Source organism: Pelophylax lessonae, assembly GCF_965119305.1.
Source record: "Pelophylax lessonae genome assembly, chromosome: 2".
NCBI classification, from domain to species: Eukaryota; Metazoa; Chordata; class Amphibia; order Anura; family Ranidae; genus Pelophylax; species Pelophylax lessonae.
The window spans coordinates 382,205,573-382,226,660 of record NC_138769.1 but is presented as its reverse complement, the minus strand read 5'-3'; the positions used below and the strand labels follow the sequence as shown (position 1 = coordinate 382,226,660).

At 44.7% G+C, this 21,088-nt stretch overlaps 1 protein-coding gene across 2 annotated transcripts in view; it reads right to left on the bottom strand.

Annotated features, from left to right (window-relative positions):
• The window catches only part of ALDH3A2 (aldehyde dehydrogenase 3 family member A2), a 61,719-nt gene extending 42,196 nt beyond the window's left edge, over positions 1-19,523 (bottom strand). For both annotated transcript variants that reach the window (XM_082247081.1, XM_082247082.1), the window contains exons 1-4: positions 19,358-19,523; positions 14,027-14,258; positions 13,725-13,810; positions 10,039-10,247 (exon numbers count right to left, since the gene is read on the bottom strand). In XM_082247081.1, coding sequence (XP_082103207.1) covers positions 10,039-10,247; positions 13,725-13,810; positions 14,027-14,258; positions 19,358-19,513 — 683 coding nt within the window. In that variant the 5' untranslated portion in view covers positions 19,514-19,523. The remainder of the gene's footprint in view (positions 1-10,038; positions 10,248-13,724; positions 13,811-14,026; positions 14,259-19,357) is intronic.
• Positions 19,524-21,088: the final 1,565 nt, after the last annotated feature.

Below are 21,088 nucleotides of genomic sequence, written 5' to 3'. Positions count from 1 at the left end.
TTAGTCAGTTCAGCAGAACCGGCCAAGATTCGAACTCTCTATAGGCAGGCTTATTTGCACCACAACTGCAACACATCTGCCTGGTTCCTTACGCCTAGTCTGTACATAGATTATACATACCCACAGCCTGTTACCATAGCTAATGCATAGTACACACAATCAGAAAGACAGATGAAAAAATACAGTTTTGGAAGCAATCGTCCAATAATCTGTAAACCGCTTTCGAGAGCCGATTACAACAGTTCTTGCAAAATTATCTGAAGGGACAAACACGAAAATTGTTCTCGTACGATACCAGAACTAATGTTTTTCGGTTAATCAGTACAGTATTCATGGCAAAAAAAAAAACAAAAAAAAATTCTAAAACAAAATTAAAAAAAAAAAAAAAAAATCGGAAGACCAAGACCACGCATGCTTAGAAACGAAAGAATACATTAAAATACATCACTTCCGAAGTTGTATTCTGTCGTACGACAGTTTTAGTTCTTAACCTCTTCATTTCAAGAGAAAAAAAAACGGACGATTGATTGTCTGATATTCTCATTGTGTGTACAAGGCTTAAGGCAGGTAGTGTGCACAATTTCCCCATCACAGATTCATGCAGAGCAATTAGGCATCATGCACACAGGGTGTCTGCCCATCTCTCCTGGACGATTTTCCTCCAGGCAGCAGCGTTTTGGCACAAAAATAAAAAACATGAAGTGCGTAAACGCATTTAGACACGTTTAGGGCATCAAGTGCTTGGGCGGTAATTTCATTGCCTATAATAATTTAATCTGGCCACTGAAATAAATTCTTAACCTCTTGCCGCACCTAGCATTAACCTCCCTGGTGGTATGATTATTTCAGATTTTAGATGCTGAAAGCGGTACCATTATTTTGCATGTAATTCTTAAAGGATGAGCAGCCCAAACCAACTATTTACATATTTTTACTGTGCGTTCTTTTTTTATAACATCTCGGGTATGATAAAGTTTGAAACACAAAATCATAAATTATAATAAATAACTATAAATAAGTTTAAAAAAAAAAAATATTATATATATATATATATATATATATATATATATATATATATATATATATATATATATATATATATATATACACACACATATACATACATTATATATATATATATATATATATATATATATATATACATACATACATAAAGTACAGTAAAACTGCAGGCAAGGGCGCTGGGGGGCAGACTAAGGTCAATTTATTTTATTTAGTAATGTAATCCAATAGGATTACAATATATCAGTGTGTTTGTGTATTTTACTTTTTGAATTTGCCACTGGTTCCACCCCCCCTGCGACGCAACGCTCGCAGGGAACGGAAGCCAGGGCACACAGCATCAGGCGGAAGATCCGGCCGCCGTACATTGCCAGAATACATCGCGGGATCCTGGGGACAAGGTAAGTAACCTCTTCCAGGATCCAGCGATTTCTCCCTGGCGGTACCCAGAGTGTGGCTCGGGGTTACCCCTAATGGCACTGAAATTCCACCCCGAGCCACACTCAGGAATACCGCCAGGGAGGTTAACACACATTTACAGTGGGGATCGAAAGTTTGGGCACCCCAGGTAAAACTTTGTATTAATGTGCATAAAGAAGCCAAGGAAAGATGGAAAAATCTCCAAAAGGCATCAAATTACAGATTAGACATTCTTATAATATGTCAACAAAAGTTAGATTTTATTTCCATCATTTACACTTTCAAAATAACAGAAAACAAAAAAATGGCGCCTGCAAAAGTTTGGGCACCCTGCAGAGTTAATATCTTGTACTGCCCCCTTTGGCAAGTATTACAGCTTGTAAACACGTTTTGTAGCCAGCCAAGAGTCTTTCAATTCTTGTTTGAGGTATCTTTGCCCATTCTTCCTTACAAAAGTCTTCCAGTTCTTTGAGATTTCTGGGCTGTCTGTCACGCACTGCTCTTTTAAGGTCTATGCATAGATTTTCAATTATGTTGAGGTCAGGAGATTGTGAAGGCCATGGCAAAACCTTCAGTTTACGCCTCTTGTTGTAATGCCCCGTGGATTTTGAGGTGTGTTTAGGATCATTATCTATTTGTAGAAGCCATCCTCTCTTTAACTTCAGCTTTTTCACAGATGTCATCAACTTGCCATCAAAAATTTGCTGAAATTTTATTGAATCCATTTTTTCTTCTACTCGTGAGATGTTCCCTCTGCCACTGGCTGCAATACAACCCCAAAGCATGATTGATCCACCCCCATGCTTAACAGTTGGGCAGAGGTTCTTTTCATTAAATTCTGTGCCCCTTCTTCTCCAAACGTACCTTTGCTTATTCCGGCCAAAAAACTGAATTTTTGTAAAATCTTACCTGTAAAATTCCTTTCTCTGAGTCCTCCAACAGTCGCCGCCTCTTCATATTCGTCACTAATGGGGTTATTGACCTTTGCTCCGTAGGAGTAGCTAGGCAACAGAATATATTAATATCAAAGCTTTTAGCATATCCCACCCCCAGGGGGTGGTCCCCTCAGTCAATACCTCCCCGCTTCCTGCATTTCCAACTCAGTTTCAGTAGCATAGCAGTAGAGTACATAAACAAACCCCAAAAGAGGGGCGGGGGCGGCGACTGTCGGAGGACTCAGAGAAAGGAATTTTACAGGTAAGATTTTACAAAAATTCCGTTTTCTCTTACGTCCTCCGACAGTCGCCGCCTCTTCATATTCGTCACTAATGGGGACGTCCCATAGCAGTGTAGACATGAGGGGTGGGAAAAAAGCAGCCGCGCCTAAGGCAAAGCAGTACCCACATCAGAGAAAGGAACCTTACCAAAGTAAGAGAACCAACTGGGCAACAGGAAAACGTGCTCAACAGGAGCAACAACCCAGGAAAGACAAGTAACCTAGGGGCAAAAACACCCCAACAGCCAAGGGCCCAAAACAAGGGACCCTAAGGCACCGCCGCACTAAGAACTTTACGGCCAAAAGGAAGCATCTGCCAATGCCTGAACATCCACTTTGTAAAATTTTGAGAAGGCGTGAACGGACGACCAAGTCGCCGCCTTACACACCTGGGCCACAGAAGCCTGATGACGATAGGCCCAAGACGTACTCAGAGACCTGGTAGAGTGCGCCTTCACAGGAAAAGGAGGAACCTTCCCCTTCAAAGCATAGGCTTGCACAACCGTCTGTCTGATCCATTTGGCGATGGTCGCAGCCGACGCCGCCATGCCCTTCCGAGGTCCCTCAGGAAGGACAAAGAGAGAATCCGACTTGCGAAAGGATTTTGTTGATGACAGGTAAACCCTGATCGCCCTAACAACATCCAAGGAATGCAAAGCCACCTCCTTCGGATGCTTAGGCTTCGCGCAAAGCGAAGGCAAAACAATGGCCTCATTGAGGTGAAATTCCGAGATCCTCTTCGGAAGAAAAGACGGGTTAGGTCGCAAGACCACCTTATCCAAGTGAATCACCAAATACGGAGATTTGCAGGACAAGGCCGCCAGCTCCGACACCCTGCGAGCCGAAGTGATTGCCACCAAAAAGGCAACCTTCTTGGACAACACGGACAACGAGATCTCCCTGATATTTTCAAAAGGAGCATGTTGCAACACGGACAGAACGAGGTTCAAATCCCATGGAGGCAAAGGCTCCCTCCTAGGAGGGACCAAATGTCGCACCCCTTGAACAAAGGTGCTAACCAAAGAGTTAGACGCCACAGGACGTTGAAAGAGAACGGCCAGCGCAGAAATCTGACCCTTAATCGTGGCCAACGCCAAACGCTGGTCCACTCCCGTTTGAAGTAAGCCTTCCAAGTACGGTAGTAAATCTTCCCCGAAGAAGCCTTCCTAGCCTTGATCAAGGTGGGAATGACCTCAGGGGAAAGACCCCTATCCTTCAGGACCTGGCTTTCAATAGCCAGGCCGTTAAAGCCAGCGACTGTAAAGCAGGATGGAATATCGGTCCTTGAGATAGGAGATCTTCTCGAAGTGGCAGACGCCACGGAGTGTCGACCGCCAGATTCACGAGGTCTGCGTACCAAGACCGGCGAGGCCAGTCCGGTGCCACCAGAATCACCGTGTGCGGTTCCGAGGCCAACCTGCAAAGGAGCCTGGACAGCAGCTGAATCGGTGGAAAGGCATACATCAGGCGATACTGATGCCAGGGCGCCACTAACGCGTCTGAGGCGTCTGCCCGAGGATCGCGCGTCCTTGCCACGAACTTTTCCACCTTGTTGTTTAGACGAGACGCGAACATCTGGGGACCCCCCACTTCGCGCACAACATCTGGAAGACATTCGGGTGATGGGACCATTCTCCCTGGTCCAGGGTCTGACGGCTCAGATAATCCGCTGCCAGTTCTCCACCCCCGGAATGTGAACTGCAGATATCGCCGGGACGTGCGTCTCGGCCCAAGACAGAATGTCGGCTACTTCCCGAGCCGCTCGGGCACTCCTGGTGCCCCCTTGGTGGTTGATGTAGGCCACCGATGTGGCATTGTCCGTCTGTACTCGAACTGGACGGCCCTGAAGCCTGTCCGTCCAACGCAGAAGACAGAGATTTATCGCTCGCAATTCCAGAATGTTGATCGGAAGGGAGGATTCCTCCTCCGACCAAGTTCCCTGGGCGGACAGAACGCCCAGAACACCACCCCAGCCCGACAGGCTGGTATCCGTGGTGATCACCGTCCACGACAAAGGGCGAAAGGACTTGCCCCACCACACCGCCGGGGACTGGAGCCACCACAAAAGACCCCTGCGGGTGAGACGGCTCAACGACAGCCGCAGATCCAGAGATTGCGGACGCCTGTCCCACTTGGCCAGGACCTCCGCCTGAAGCTCCCGTGTGTGAAACTGGGCGAAGGGAATCGCCTCGAAGGCCGAAACCATCAATCCCAGACACCTCAAACACGTCCGGAGGGACGAGCACTGATTGTCCCTGAGGGACCTGACTTCGCTCTGAAGTGTCCGAAGCTTGTCTTCCGGCAGGAAGACCTTCGCTTGAACAGAGTCCAGAATCATCCCCAGATAGGGAAGACGAACCAACGGACACAACGTTGACTTTGGAAAATTTATCGTCCAACCGAATTCCTACAGAGTCTGCATCGTGATGGACAGGTCGTTCACCAGGCCCTGACTGGTCGCGGACCGAATCAGGATATCGTCCAGATACCCCAGGACAGAAATGCCCTGGGTCCTCAACAAGGCCAGAACCGGCGCAAGCACCTTGGTGAAAACCCGCGGAGCCAAAGCGAGACCAAAGGGCAACGCCACAAATTGATAATGATCCTCCGCAATGGCAAATCGAAGGTACCTCTGGTGACCCTCAAAAATGGGGATGTGAAGGTACGCATCCTTCAAGTCGATGGAGGCCATGAATTCCCCAAGAACCAGGGCAGCCACCACTGATCGCAGGGCTTCCATGCGGAACTTGCGAACCCGCACAAAGCGGTTCAGAGCTTTCAAGTCCAGGATCGGACGTACCTTGCCCTCCTTTCTGGGCACAGTGAACAGATTGGAATAGAACCCCCGAAATCTGTCCCGATGAGGTACCGGAACCACCACTCCCTGGGCCAGGTCAGCCAGGGTTGAAGAAAACTGAGCAAACGTCCCCCCCACCCCAGAACCGGGTGAGGGCGTCCCTTCAGGCCGCATTGTTATGGGCAGCGGGCCCGGACTTCTGCTTACCTGCCCACGGCTTCTTCTGGGAGCCTTGGCCCTTGAAGGGCTTGCCCTTATAGTGCGACCGAAAGGCACGAAAGGACCCCTGAGAGGGTCTAAACGAGGCATTCTTCTTACCACGAACAAACTTATTCTTGTGAGATTGGGGCAAGAGAGTGCTCTTTCCCCCAGAAATACCCTTTATCAGAGTATCCAAAGATTCGCCAAAAAGGCGAGATCCCGCGTAGGGCAAATTAGCCAAAGTCTTGCGGGAAGATTGGTCAACAGACCAACATTTTAGCCATATCAGGCGACGGTTCAAGACCGCCACACTAGAAAGACGCGCAGCCAAAAGGGACTAAATCCAAGTCCGCATCACACAAATACATGACACCCTGATGAATTTGATCCACCATAGCCAAAGTTGTCGGCGGGGCAGAGTCAGCCACCAGAGTGCGCCTGAGCACCTGCGTCCAATCCGCAATAGCCTGGGCTACCATAATGGAAGCAAAAATAGGCTTCAGCATAGAGCCAGCAACCGTATAAGAATGACGGGCCAGAGATTCCAATCTCCTGTCCGTCGGGTCCCGGAACACCGGGGTATCCTCAGCAGGGATCGCAGGTGATTTATTCAAAATCGCCACCACGTGATCCACCTGAGGCGGCACACACCAACGCTCATCAGTAGCTGGTGTAAAGGGATAACGCAGCTTGAACCTACTCGGCACAGCAAAAGGCTTCTTTAAATTGCGCCATTGCTCATCAACCGCGCGCTGAAATTCCGTAGAGCAAGGAAAAACCTGCGATGTTTTGCGTTTCCTTTGCGTCCCATAAGAGGACATCAAAACAGGAGGACATGGTTCATCCTGCAAAGGCAGCGTTTGCTTGATAGAAGCAACCAACTCATCCATGAGTGCAAGCTCTTCAGACGAGCCAGGGGGAGAATGATCAACCCCTTCCACCCCAGCCTCCCCGTCAGACCCCACAAGGTCTAGGGATGAGTGAGACCCTAAGAAGGGCACTCCAGCCATAGCAGCCCCATTGCCCTCTGAATCAGAGGAAATAGACACTCTGGGCCGTTTTGTGGATCGATCAGCCACCAGCATCTGCACTTGAGCAGCTAAGTTTGCCACAATAGTGGCCAGATCAGCCCCCTCGGGGGAAGCAGCAGCCCCTTGGCCCCCCACCAAGGTGGGAGGAAACTTGCAATCCTGAGAATCCATGCCCCAGCAAAATAAGTAAGAAAGGGGTACTGCCCCTTTAAGATCGCGGCGAGCGTAGCCCACCGCACCCACTGAATACACCGACCCCCACAGGGACAAGAAACTGGGCAAGGAATACAGGAAAAAAAGGAAAGATAAAAACCTGGAGAGATCACACAGGCTGCTGCACCGATCGCTGTCCCAGAGCAAAAGGAAGTGATGCAAGACTGACCGCCCCTATGAAGCCTATGCAAGGCTACACAAACATGGCCGCTCGGCTGAGGATTCCTTGGGCAAATAGAACATGGCGCCGACATGTGGCCTGATCGATCGCAGCCAAAATGGCGGCGTTTGGCGCCAAAAACGCCGTGCATTACCCCACAGGACCGGCCACCATGATTTTGCCTCAAAAAAATGACGGGTCGCCGCAGCGTTCGCCGCACAGCATGCCTAAAATCAGACTGCTTCATGCTTACACCCAGCAGAGCGGGAGAGCCCCCCCCCTTCACAGCCCACACACAGGCAGCAAGTCCACACAGGAACTGACAGGGAGCACAGCAGCCACACAGACATGCAGGGTCACACAGTCCCAGACTGACACCCAAATAGACAGGTCCCCACATAGAGTTACACTTACCAGTCCGGATGGCGTGGGGAGCCTGCTCCAGCGACCAAACCGCTGCACTGAGGACAGAGAGTGTCGCAAGCATGACGCAGCGGAACTGCGGTGCGAAACCGCAATGGCGTCCAGTGAGGTAGCCACCTCACCGATAGCACCCCTGCAGCGAACAGGGGTGGGTCGTTCAATGTGCCAGGGCAAAACCTAAGCTGAACGCTCGATGGCAGGCTGGGAAGCCCCTGGCCCTGAGCCCTGGGATCCAGGGTGGCCAGACTGAGACCCAGCTCCGCACGATCATCTTCATCAGAAGAGGCTAACTAACGCTGAAAATAAACAGCTAAGTAAAAGAAAGAGAAAAAACTTCAAACAAAATCAAAAAGAGAAAAGAAGCTGAGACTAAGAGCCCCAGCACAGGAACAGCCCAACCTACTCCTGAGGTAGGCATTAGAAACTGAGTTGGAAATGCAGGAAGCTGGGAGGTATTGACTGAGGGGACCACCCCCTGGGGGTGGGATATGCTAAAAGCTTTGATATTAAATATATTCTGTTGCCTAGCTACTCCTACGGAGCAAAGGTCAATAACCCCATTAGTGACGAATATGAAGAGGCGGCGACTGTCGGAGGACGTAAAAGAAAGTTAAATTTTAACCTCATCGGTCCACAGAACTTGTTTCCAAAATGCATCAGGCTTGTCTATATGTTCATTTGCAAAGTTCAAACGCTGATTTTTGTGGTGAGGACTCTTCCATGAAGACCATATTTGTACAATGTGCATAATAGTAGAATAGTGTACCACAACTCCAGTGTCTGCCAGATCTTTTTGGAGGGATCGTGCAGTCAAACGTGGATTTTGAATTGCTTTTCTCACAATCCTGTGAGCTGTTCTGTCTGATATTTTTCTTGGTCTTCCAGATCTTGCTTTAACTTCCACTGTTCCTGATGACTGCCATTTCTTAATTACATTCCGAACAGAGGATATTGACATCTGAAAACGCTTTGCTATCTTCTTATAGCCTTCTCCAGCTTTGTGAGCGTCAACTATTTTCAGTTTTCTAGGCAACTGCTTAGAAGATCCAATGGTGCTGATTGTTGGGGCAAGGTCAGATGAGTCTGGGTATTTAAAACCTTTGAGATTGACATCCCCTGGTCCTCCCAGACGATGATGGAGAACAATCCATGACACTGGCAGGTCTCAGCCTTACAAAGGGGGCAGTGCATGCTATAAATTCTGCAGGGTGCCCAAACTTTTGCAGACGCCATTTTTTTGTTTTCTGTAATTTTGAAAGTGTCAATGATGGAAATAAAATCTAATTTAGTTGACATATTATAAGAATGTCTAATCTGTAATTTGATGCATTTTGGAGATTTTTCCATCTTTCCTTGGCTTCTTTATGCACATTAATACAAATTTTTACCTGGGGTGCCCAAACTTTCGATCCCCACTGTACATGTCTCAAGAGTTTTTGCTCCAATGTGCTGCTGCTCCTGCACACACTAGAGGCAGAAAAATTCTCACTGCCAAACAACTCTAAAAAAACACACATTATGCGTTCCTGGACACAATGGCCAACATGCAGGGACGTTTAGAGGCAGAGGAAAAAAAAAAAAAATAACCTCCAGTGTGCATAAGGCCTCTATAAGTGTGGGCTCAAACAATAAGTAGACTTATGCCCCGTACACACGTTCAGATAATCGTACGACTTATCGTTGGCATTTTGTTGCATGATAATAATATCGAATTCAACAATGCATATAAACATAGGATTTTTTTCGTACGATTCTGGAAAAGCTTCCTGGTTGGGTAGCTACGTATCAGATGGTTCAAGACAAAAACAATGGCAGCCAGGCTTTTTCCGTGCTATTTTAGTGCTTCTGATCATGCGCGGTCTTTGTCGATCGATTTTTAGAAAACGCATACTGTACTGATTAAACGATTGTCATTCGCTAGGCTATCATAAGACAGAAGTTTTCGTGTTTGTCCCTTCGGATTTTGTTGGACGAACTGTTGTGATCGTCAAAAGCTGTGTACTAACGATCAGATTGTCGTGTGATCAAGTCGAAAGCGATTATTTTTGTCCGATTACCTGAACGTGTGTAAGAGGCATTACACCTTAAATCTGCAAATCGTGACTTTCTGTAAAGTCACTATTTGCATATCAAATGTCCACAATGCCATTTGCACATTCCTCTCCATCTAAAATTACCTAGCCATAGTACCAAGCCAGTCATCACCCAACCATTAAAATCATAGGAGATAGCAGTTTTTAAATTGGCTTCCTTCTACAACAAAAAATTATTTGAAAAAAAGACAAAGTGAGGATTCTAACTGAAAGGAAAAAAAGACTAGCAAGTTAGAAAAAGTAAGATATATTACATGTTTGTGCTCAATTTGACAAACTGGACAAGGGTCATTACTGTATATGAATTAGATGAACCTGATACCCATATGTGGACTATGACCCCAAAGACAAGACATTAGTAGATAGTCATGAAATTATTTTGCAAAAATAGGAAGGGGTGGCCTTTACAAAGCTATTCTACCCTTGATCTTTATTCTCAGCAGAGGAACACAAACACTCACCTGGCAGCAATGTCAATATCACAGTCCTTATCAATGTAACATGGACTCTTCCCTCCCAGCTCAAGGGTCACCGGAGTCAGATATTTAGCAGCTGCTGACATGATTATTTTGCCAACAGCAGTATTGCCTGTATAGAAAATGTGATCAAATCTTTCTGCAAGTAGCGCTGTTGTTTCTGGCACTCCGCCATTCACCACAGGGTACAAATCCTTCAGGGAAAAGCAAAGAAACAAATGTAAATATAGAATGGATTTTCGCTGCGAAGATATTGCTTACACATACAGTCTTTCTACAGTTACTTTGGGGATATTTTTTGTTCCAAACAGGGCAAAGAACCGCCAAGAATTTAAGAAATGTCAGGGGAATTGCGTCTATAAAATCTTCATCCAAATAAAGACATATGACTAAGCCCATGGACAGTGAGGGTGCTGTGCTGAGGTGCGACTGTTCCCATGAGCTCTGCTGCAGAAAGACCATACAAGAGATCTATCCTCCTGCTGTATGCTTAAAGGGACCCTGTTGCCCATTTCAAATATTAAACAATAATGCAGTCTGGCTCACGCTCAGGCATGTAGGTTAATTAGGCAAAGTCAAAAGTACTAAATGTCTCGTTCCCCTGCACAAGTTAAAACCATTCAACATCAATGGGAGGCTATAAATGCTAATACCTGGGAGTCCACCTGATGGATAACTATTCCACTCTCTTCGAAGCCAACTATCCCCCACTCCTCCAGAAACTTAAAAACTCTCTTGCAGAACTAATCCAATCATGACCTGTCCTGGCTGGGGCATATTAAGGCCATAAAAATTACATTCCTATCCAAACTGTTATACGTATTCAGAGTCTTTCTAATTTTGATTTCCTCCTCTGTGCGACGCTCCATCTAGACTCCAGTGATGCACTTTATTTTGCAGGGCTGGCGACCAAGAACTTCTAAGCAAGATATGTACCACACCAAACTGAAAGGAGGATTAGGCATCCTTAACATCTTGCGTTACTACCACCAAGCTGCACAACTAAATATCATGCATGTTTTGAGACCCCACTCTGGGTTGATCTGGAAGCAGTGGACTGTGCACTCCAATTCATAATCTGCTGTGGCTACATCCCCAGGATCGACATTTGTTACTAAACCCCCTTTACTTGACACTTGCTGCAGTCACCTCATTTACCGCTGGTGTTTATCATCCGCAACCCTTCCTTTCCTCCAGCATTTGATTTCCTGGGGGTTTTCAAACACTGGATTACATCAAAGACGACACACCTTCATTCTCTGTTGACCCCAGAGATTTAAAATCCTTCGCTGACCTCCAAGGATCCTCCAACTGAACTAGTTACATACTTGCAGGTTAAATACTACATGATGTCGACTGCAATCCTTGAGGGAGCCTGAGAGCCAGATTTACATTTCAGGAGGCAGAGAATTCTAAAGCGTCAGCCTCCCCCCCCCCCCCCCCCCAAAAAAAAAAAAAAAAACAGCACTAATTAACACGCTCATTCCCAAGCATAAATTCCTTCTGCAAGTTAAAATTCTCACCAAACGAAAATGGAAAAATTCCCCACCCTCACAGTCCAAATCCCCCTCCAAACACATACACTATATTAGCAAAGGTGTTGGGACGCCTGCCGTTACACACACGTGAACTTTAATGGCATCCCGGTCTTAGTTCCTAGGGTTCAATACTAAGTTGGCCCACCCTTTGCAACTATAACAGCTTTAACTCTTCTGGGAAGGCTGTCCACAGGAATGTTTGACCATTCTTCCAGAAGCACATTTGTGAGGTCAGGCACTGATGTGGACATGAAAGCCTGGATCGCAGTCTCCGCTCTAATTCATCTCAATGGTGTTCTGTTGGGTTGAGGTGCAGGCCAGTCAAGTTCCTCCTCCCCAAACTCTCTCATCCATGTCTTTATGGACCTTGTTTGTGCACTGATGCGCAGGTATGTTGGAACAGGAAGGGGCCAAAGTTGGGAGCATGAAATTGTCCAAAATGTCTTGGTATGCTGACGTCTTAAGAGTTCCCTTCACTGGAACTAAGGGGCCAAGCCCAACCCCTACAAAACAACCCCACACCATAATCGCCCCTCCACCAATTGGACCAGTGCACAAAGTAAGGTCCATAAAAGACATGAATGAGCGAGTTTGGGGTGGAGGAACATGACTGGCCTGCACAGATTCCTGACCCCGATAGAACACCTTTGGGATGAATTAGAGCAGAGACTACAAGGCAGGCCTTCTTGTGCATATCAGTGCCTGACCTCACAACTGCGCTTCTGGAAGAATGGTCAAACATTCTAATAGACACACTCCTAAACCTTGTGGACAGACTTCCCAGAAGAGTAGAAGCTGTTATAGCTGCAAAGCATGGGCCAACTCAATATTGAACCCTACAGACTAAGACTGGGATGCCCAAAAATGTCATGCTAGCAAGTGAGACCTCCACGTACACCTCAATCCAGAACATTGTGATCTAATTTGGGCTACTACCTCAAAATCTTGTTCACTCAACACTGCAGAGGCAGAAACTAACTACAAAGTACTACTTCGGTGGTACATGGCTCCCAGCTCAGCACAGTAATGGGCAGATACTGGAAAGCTCCCGATGCATACTTGCAATCAAGAACTTTCTGACTGCCAATCACAGCGTTCACAGGATTGGAATGCCCACCTCCACCCGCCTGGCATTTAGAACCTGTTAAAGAGCTGAGGTTAATGCTAACACTTCCACTCGCTGCTTCCGTGGCTGCTCGGAGGCAGGCATTTTTATTCATACCTGGTGGACCTGCCCTGTAGTTCAATGAAATTGGCGAAAGATATATGATCTGCTTCAAACCCTTTTTTTGCCAAACGGTGCTGCTGAACCTCCTGAGGGCCCTCCTCAACCAAAAACCAGAGGGACTGACTAAATCTCAGTTTACTTTCATGATTCATATCCTAAAAGACATGAAGCAGGTCATCATGAAGCATGGCCCTTGACCTGTCTACCTGTCTCTGGAGGTCAAAACTGTAATGCCCTGGACCCTACCTAATGAGAAACTCACTGCTAGACTTAAAAAAAAAAAACAAAAAAAAAAAAAAAAAAAAACAACACGTAATACTTACATATAATCAATTGCTTTCTTGTAGTGCAAAGCAGATGGATGACAAAACCTCCACACCCAGCACTCCTGGGTGTGTTAGATGTCTGCAACCCTTGCTGTGTATCAGTGAGAGCAGTGTCCTGTGAGACCAGGAAGTGAAAAAAGTAGACCTGCACTGTCAGGCTGAGGTAAGTGTTTGGGGTACAGTTTGTGTGGATTTTTTTTTAACATAATGCAGGGAATGCACTAAGGTAGAAAGCTCTTAGACTAACTCAAAGCCATATGTTTGAACATATCCATGGTTCAGATGTGATAAAAGAGCAAAAAAGATGAACAACGTGTGATGTGTCCTATTCATTCCTATGAGCCTAAAAAGACACACGTGGAGCCATGCTACAAAACATGCATGGTTTTTAAAGAATGCACTTCAGTGAAAAGCAGTTTGCCATCTTCGCTGGCTTAAATCTTTTCTATCACCATCCTTTCATTCAGGAGGCATGGGTTCAGCTGCAAGAAACTAACCAAGGCATTGTGGGCATAGCAAAACGGTGCACAATTTTCAAAACTGAAAACCCATGGTTAACAAAAACATATAAAGACATACCTTATCCAAGTACCGAGGGATAATTTTCTCCAACAGTTTGGCTGTGTGTTCACTGACTTCAGAAGGTTTGATCACCACAGCATTACCTAAAAAGGGTAGGGAAAACAAATAGTATTTTATATCATGTACACACTCACACAAATACATAGAGCACTTTTCATTTACAAAAAGATTTGCAAAACGAATTTATCAGTTCCAAAATAAAAGATCCCACTCGCAGTTTTCTCTCTGAATCGATGTACTACGATATATGTAAAATGGTGTCTAGAAGGTGACCACCACCACACACAACATGTCTGTACCTGCTGCAATGGCGCCCACCACAGGCTGCAAGCAAACCACTAGTGGGTAATTCCAAGCTCCAATGACCAGGACAACACCAAGGGGCTCAAAGTTGATGAACACATCATCGGACATGGTCATTAAATTCTTTTTGACATGTTGGGGTGCTGCCCATTCAGGAAGATTGTCAATAGCCATTTCAATTTCACCCAAGAGCCCCATTATTTCATAGGAGTAGGCACTTATTTCATTCTAGAAAAACAGAAAAAAAAAAATACTGTTTAGCACGTACGGCCTTAATTATTGTCCATCATTTAAACTAGATTAGATAAAGAAATTTACCAGATAGAAAGAAAAAAAAAAGAAAAAAAAAAAAAGAAAAAAAAAAAAAAGGAAGAAAAAAAAGAAGAAGAAGAAGAAGCATTGGCAAGGCATACACTTTAAGAGTTTATTTAGGATTGATGGTGCTTTCTAGTATTTAGTGTGAGGCTTACGGTTATCAATAATTTAGAGAGTGCTGAACATTGGTAGGCACTGTTTTATTTTAACTGTAGTTTTTCCAAACACCAATGTACCCTGGTAATTATTCCCATTAATATGCAGGGTCCCATGGTTTTAGGGCTTTACTACAGTGGTACCTCTCAATCTTCAAATCCTGATGCAAGGATTTGTAACAAAGCTAACCTTGACCTATGACAGATTGCTAGGGCTCAAAAGATCAGAGTACAGGTATGACACATTCTGCTATGATTCAGTGGTGCCTGTAGTACAGTATATTACTGCTAGGTGATATTTATTCTTTCTGGTTGGAATTTTGCCATTACCTTTCTTTCTGGTTGGAATTTTGCCATAGTAAAATCATGGTATTCTACTTAACTTGCTTAGGTTAGTAAAATTACACAATTATGACTTTTAATCCATTGATCCAAAACACCAGAGACAACACAAAGTAAACCGAATTACCATGTACACACAACTTCTATCTCGAAGGTCCCTTTCACACTTGCGGACCGTTTAGTCAGTTTTCAGGCAGATCTGAACGGATGCCCCATGCATCTCTATGGGGCATCGGATGTCAGTGGAGACATGTCTGCTGACATCCGATCCGGTCCGTCAAATCCGGACGGATGGAAACCCTATTTTCCACCTATTTTCCATCCGTCTGGCGGACCGGATCTGGCGGTCCTTTCTCATCCGATTCCCTCATAGAGAACAGCGGGACCTGACAGCTCTGTCTCCGCACACAGTGCGGAGACACAGCTGCCATCCGCCTGCTCAGCGGGGATCGGCGGATCTCTATGGGGCACCGGATGTCAGTGGAGACATGTCCGCTGACATCCGATCCTGTCCGTCAAATCCGGACGGATGGAAACCCTATTTTCCATCCGTCTGGCGGATCGGATGGGATCGGATGAGAATGAGTAGGCAGTCCGTTCTCATTTAATTCTTCCATAGAGAACAGCGGGACCTAACAGCTCTGTCTCCGCACATAGTGCAGAGACACAGCTGCCATCCGCCTGCTCAGCGGGGATCGGCGGATCTCTATGGGGCATCGGATGTCAGTGGAGATATGTCCGCTGACATCCGATCGGATCCTGTCTGTCAAATCTGGAAGAATGGAAACCCTATTTTCCATCCATCTGGCGGAGCGGATCGGGTGGGATCGGATGAGAAAGCAGACGGTCCGTTCTCATCCGATTCCCCCATAGAGAACAGCGGGACCTGACAGCTATGTCTCCGCACACAGTGCGGAGACATAGCTGCCATCCGCCTGCTCAGCGGGGATCGGCGGATCGATCCACCGCTGAGAAAAACGAAAGGGGCCTAAGCCACATTTTGCTACTCCTGCTGCAGGGATTTAGCAGGAACATTGCTTCTGTCTTCTATTAACCACTTCAGTTCTGGAAGGTTTTACCTCCTTTCTGACCAGGCCATTTTTTGCAATACGGCACTGTGTTACTTTAACTGACAATTAGGCAGTCGTGCGACACTGTACCCAAATAAAATGCCTTTTTTTTACCCACAAATAGAGCTTTCTTTTGGTGGTATTTGATCACCTCTGCGAGTTTTTTTTCTTACCCTATAAACAAAAAAAAGATAGTCAATTTTGAAAAAAATAATAAATATTTTGTACTTGCTGCTATAAAACACGTCCAATAAAAAAAATTTAAAAAAATCAAATTTTGTCATAAATTTAGCCCAATATGTATTCTGCCATAAATTTCTTTTGTAAAAAAAAATCCCAATAAGCGTATATTGATTGGAAATTCCTAGTTCTATGGGCTAGATTTAGGAGCTTCGATATTTTTTATTAGTAATGGCGGGGATTAGCATTTTTTTAGTTGGACTGTGACATTGCGGCGGATAAATCTGACACTTTTTGTGGACCAGTGATGCCAATACAGTGATCAGTGCTAAAAAAAAAAAAAAAATCACCCTTACGGTGCGGCGGAAGAGGTGCGCCAGCGGGGAAAGCGACCCGGTCCCAGATCCTTTTAGACAGGAAGTCGATTGAGGGCAAGATGGCCCTCCCTCGACTCTATGGTCTTGAAGGACCACAGTGATGTCAAACGTCGTTGCCTAGCAACCAGTTTAAAGAGCCGATTTTTTTTAACCATTTTTTTTTCTTTTTTTAGTGTAGTTGTGAGGTCTGAGGTCTTTTTGACCCCAGATCTCACAATAAAGAGGTCCTGTCATGCCTATTTCTATTATAAGGGATGCTTACATTCCTTGCAATAGGAATAAAAATTATCCAAATAATTTGAGCCCTAGACCTCCTCTGTAACTCTAAGTTGGTAGCCTGTAGAAATTTTTAAAGTGTCGTCTATGGGGATTTTTAAGTATCAAAGTTTGTCGCCATTCCGCGAGCGTGCACAATTTTGAAGCATGACATGTTGGGTATCTATTTACTCGGCGTCATATTATCTTCTACATTATGGAAAAAAATAGCCTAACTTTACTGTTTTCTTATTTTTTAATTAAAAAAAGTGAATTTTTTCCAAAAAATAATTGTGTTTGGAAGACCGCTGCGCAAATATGGTGTGATAAAAAATATTGCAATGATCTCCACTTTATTCTCTAGGGTCTCTGCTAAAAAAATTATATATATATATATATATATATATATATATATATATATATATATATATATATATATATATATATATATATATATATATATATATATATATATATAATGTTTGGGGGTTCCAAGTAGTTTTCTAGCAAAAAAACATGATTTTAGATGTAAACACCAAGTGTCAAAAATAGGCTTGGTCTTAAGGTGGTTAAGCAGTTAAAGAGCCAAAATGTAGAGGCTACAAACACAGCAAAGGAAACACAGAGCTATTATATCAATATAAAAAGAAGCACGTCATACATAAACAATTTATCGAACATTCAAGCAACAGCAACAATGACTTACATCCTTGTCTAGATTTCTATAGCACGATATACAGTATTAGACTACAGATATTCAAGTGTTCTTGTGAAGTGAGGCGCAGTCACTTAACACAGTGTTTAGATATCTTTTCAAGAACAAGTTCACTTATGGAAACCAGCTCACTTAGCTTCCCTGCACTGGCTTAATGCTCAGTTTAGCCACCAGGCGCTTACAGAAATACTCAATACTTTCAGGTATGGGGAGCATGTGACACACTCCACTTTCCTCCTACATGCCAGTGCTCAGGGCCGCCATCAGAAATTTTAGGGCCCCTTACACAGCTTTAGGCCTGGGCCCCTCCGGGCCTGACCACCAACATTTCTCAGGGCCCACCCTCTGGCCGTCCCACAGAATCCACCCACTGGCCATCCAACCGAGTCCTTCAGTGCACCCACTTCTATTTTAACACTCTCTTACAACTTAATAAATGAAAATAAATCCAAGCCAGCAAAGAGACATCCCCATATATTCAGCAAAAAGACATCCCAATCCAGTAAAGAGACAGCCTCATATATTCAGCAAAGAGACATCCCAATCCAGTAAAGAGACAGCCTTATATTTTCAGCAAAGAGACAGCGCAATCCAGCAAAGAGACATCCCTTCAGCTGCATCGGCTTACTCTGCAGCTGCCCTGCTTTAGCAACTGCTAGTTACTACAGCAGCAACAACTCGGTGTCGTTGGTTGGGGCCTGGGCCCCTTGGAATGCCCGGGCCCCCTACATGTGAATGGGCTGTCCCCCCCTGATGGCTGCCCTGCCAGTGCTGGTGCTTAGAACCTTGCACCTACACAGATGGGAAGAGAGCACTCATGTAACTGCCAATAAGGACTTGAAGTTACACAAGACCAAACTCTCTTCACTTCCTTTTAGCCAATGAGAGTGGCGGGCGAGTGAAGAGAAGAAATGTATAAGCAGCTGGTGTGGCTTCCAAATAAAGTGAACCTGTTGGTTGTCCCCTTCATAAGCACGTCACAGGCTCTAAGGCAAACCTCAAGTCCAAATGTATTTGTGTTAAAGTCTAGAAAGACTAAAGCTGGTCTGCTCCTGATGTACTGGGCAATATTCAATCAATGGGTGGCACTGTCTCCAAAACAAATCAAAGGAGCTGGGTGGAAAATAGTAAACCGAACAGTACTTGCATCCAATCAGAGTACAATAGCCCACAGAAGAAAACTTGTCCACCCATGCTGTGGATGAAGGAATCTGAAAGATTTATTTTGTTCAGGCCGCAGGCTGAACAAAATAAATCTATACATGTATGCTCAGCTTTATGCTGGCCATAGACGGAGCAATTTTCTTTCCTGCAACCAAGGTTCAGTGTTTACGGGGAATCTCTCCCGCTTAGCCACTGTGTTCTCTCGGCAGGAGGCTGGGGAAGCCATCCCTGCCAGGAGAACACGGCAATTGTTGCTAGCTGCTGGCAATAAACGCATGTAAAATCCGACTGGCTGGTTGTACCCAAGTTAATAGATCGGGTACAATCAGCTTGTCCATACATGGTTTGAATCTCGGCTGGTTCCTGCTGAACTGGCAGAGATTCAAACTGTTTATGGGTGGCTTTAGAACTTCTATCAGGCATTTCTTGTACGTTGCATCCCCATTTATGAGGGGATTTTCCCTTCATTTCTTCAAGAAGGAAAGGAAAAAATATATGGAAGCAACTAATCAGAATTACCTACTTGTCTGACTACATGATCTGATTGGCTGTGGGCATGGCACAATATTCTCTGAACCATTATTTTTAAGAGTGTGATGGGGATATCTGCAGGTGCCTTTAACCGTACAGGAATGCAAAATTGAAATGTAATAAGCTCCAAACATTAACATCGCATGAACAGGAACAAAAACGGTTAGGCAAAAGTCATCACTGCTATGCATTATGATGGTGGACAGTAAATTAAACCACATACCTTGTGCAAGTCTGCAATTAGGGCTTTCCGAATCTCAGCATCATTTTCATTGATCATCCGTTTGAAAGCCTGGAGCTGCTGAATACGGAAATCCAATGAGCGTGTTTTTCCGGTGTTAAATGCCTGCCTTGCTCTGTCCACAATCTGTTTCATCATGGTGCTCTGTGTGTGTAAGGCTAAAAGAGCGACAGATAGAAAGCGATAAAGTACACATTTTATTGGAAAAGAAAAGGTTTGCAATCATACTTGTCAAGTGGATGCAAAATAAGTAGATTATACAGGTCTAAATGAATTTAAAAAAAGCCATTGAAAACAGGAGTATGTGCCCCATGTCATTACTAATTAATTATGGCCATAGCTTTCAATTACATTTCTTTACCTAAATTCTGGACTGCAAATAGCTGCCACAGTTTCTTATATGAACTACAAAAAGGCACCTTTAATTCTTTCAGCAATGAGTGTATGTACACATGTTTTGTGGTTTTCCAAATCTGAGGCCCTATGACAAAGAATCTGCGTTATGCAACATCCTCAAACATTGTGATAATGTGTAACTACAGGGAAACTTTCTTTTTCTGCAGATGGAATCTGTCAAATCATGATTTGGGAAATGCCCTCGCTGTCCTACTTTTGTAAATGCTTGCAAGCTCTGGGACTCTAATCTTCACTCAGTAGCGCTACGTATTGCAGTCTGGGTTATTATATAGAATAACTGCCTGCAGCTAAACGCACAGTGTTCTGGATATGTGCATTGCTTAATACGGCAGGATTAGCAGAATGGATGCCACCCCTGTGTGTACCACACCCTTTATTACCTCCAAAACTGCCCTCATACACTATGATCTCAGACAAAAAACATCATCCAATCACACCCAGGAGAATTGGGGAAGGGTTAACATGGTAAAAAAATAAAAATAAAACAGAAGTTTACTATATTACAGTTTTCCAATCAAGTAAACTCTATTGGTGCAAAGCTGAAGGTTTTGGTTATGTTAGTCATGATGCTATCCGGTGGTCTGACATGGAGCTGTACAAGAGAGATGGTCTGCATCCCTCAGTCAAGGGCACTGGGCTTCTTCGTATGGAATTTAGGAATTTTTTGGACAAGCATTTAAACTGAGAAATGGGGGCAGAGATGTAATCAGTGAGAAGAAAAATTAGTATACAAGTGTTTGTCATGTGCATTAATGCTAGTAGTTTAGTCAACAAGCTTAGTAAGCGGACAGCTTTTATGTCTAGGGACAACTTGGACCTTGTTTAAAATATGGAGGCATGGTTCAAGGATTCAAATGACTGGGAAATAACTAGAGGGAAAGGTGGAGTTGCCATACATGTCAAAAATAGCATAACCCTAACATTAATTCAAAAAAACAATTAAATACTCAAAACCCTTTGGGTCTGCCTTCCAACTAGAAAAGGATCTTCCCCTAAAGTGGATATAAACCCTCACATATACCCAGTTAAGCGAACAGCCTCCGATGATACACAGAGATGAAACAAATCTCCCTACATACGTTTTACATACATATCTGCTGTCTTCAGCCCTCTACACTCTCTTTAGAAAGTGCAGCTCCTGTTAGAAATCTTGTTTCCTCTTCCAGCAGTGGGTGTTGAGTCTGGGCTAACACTGTGTGTGAGCTGATTGGAGGAAAGGCACCCCCCCTGAGGAATGAAGAAACTCGTAGAGCTCCAGTGTGAATAGACAAGCTTTCTGCTTATCTCTAAGCACCC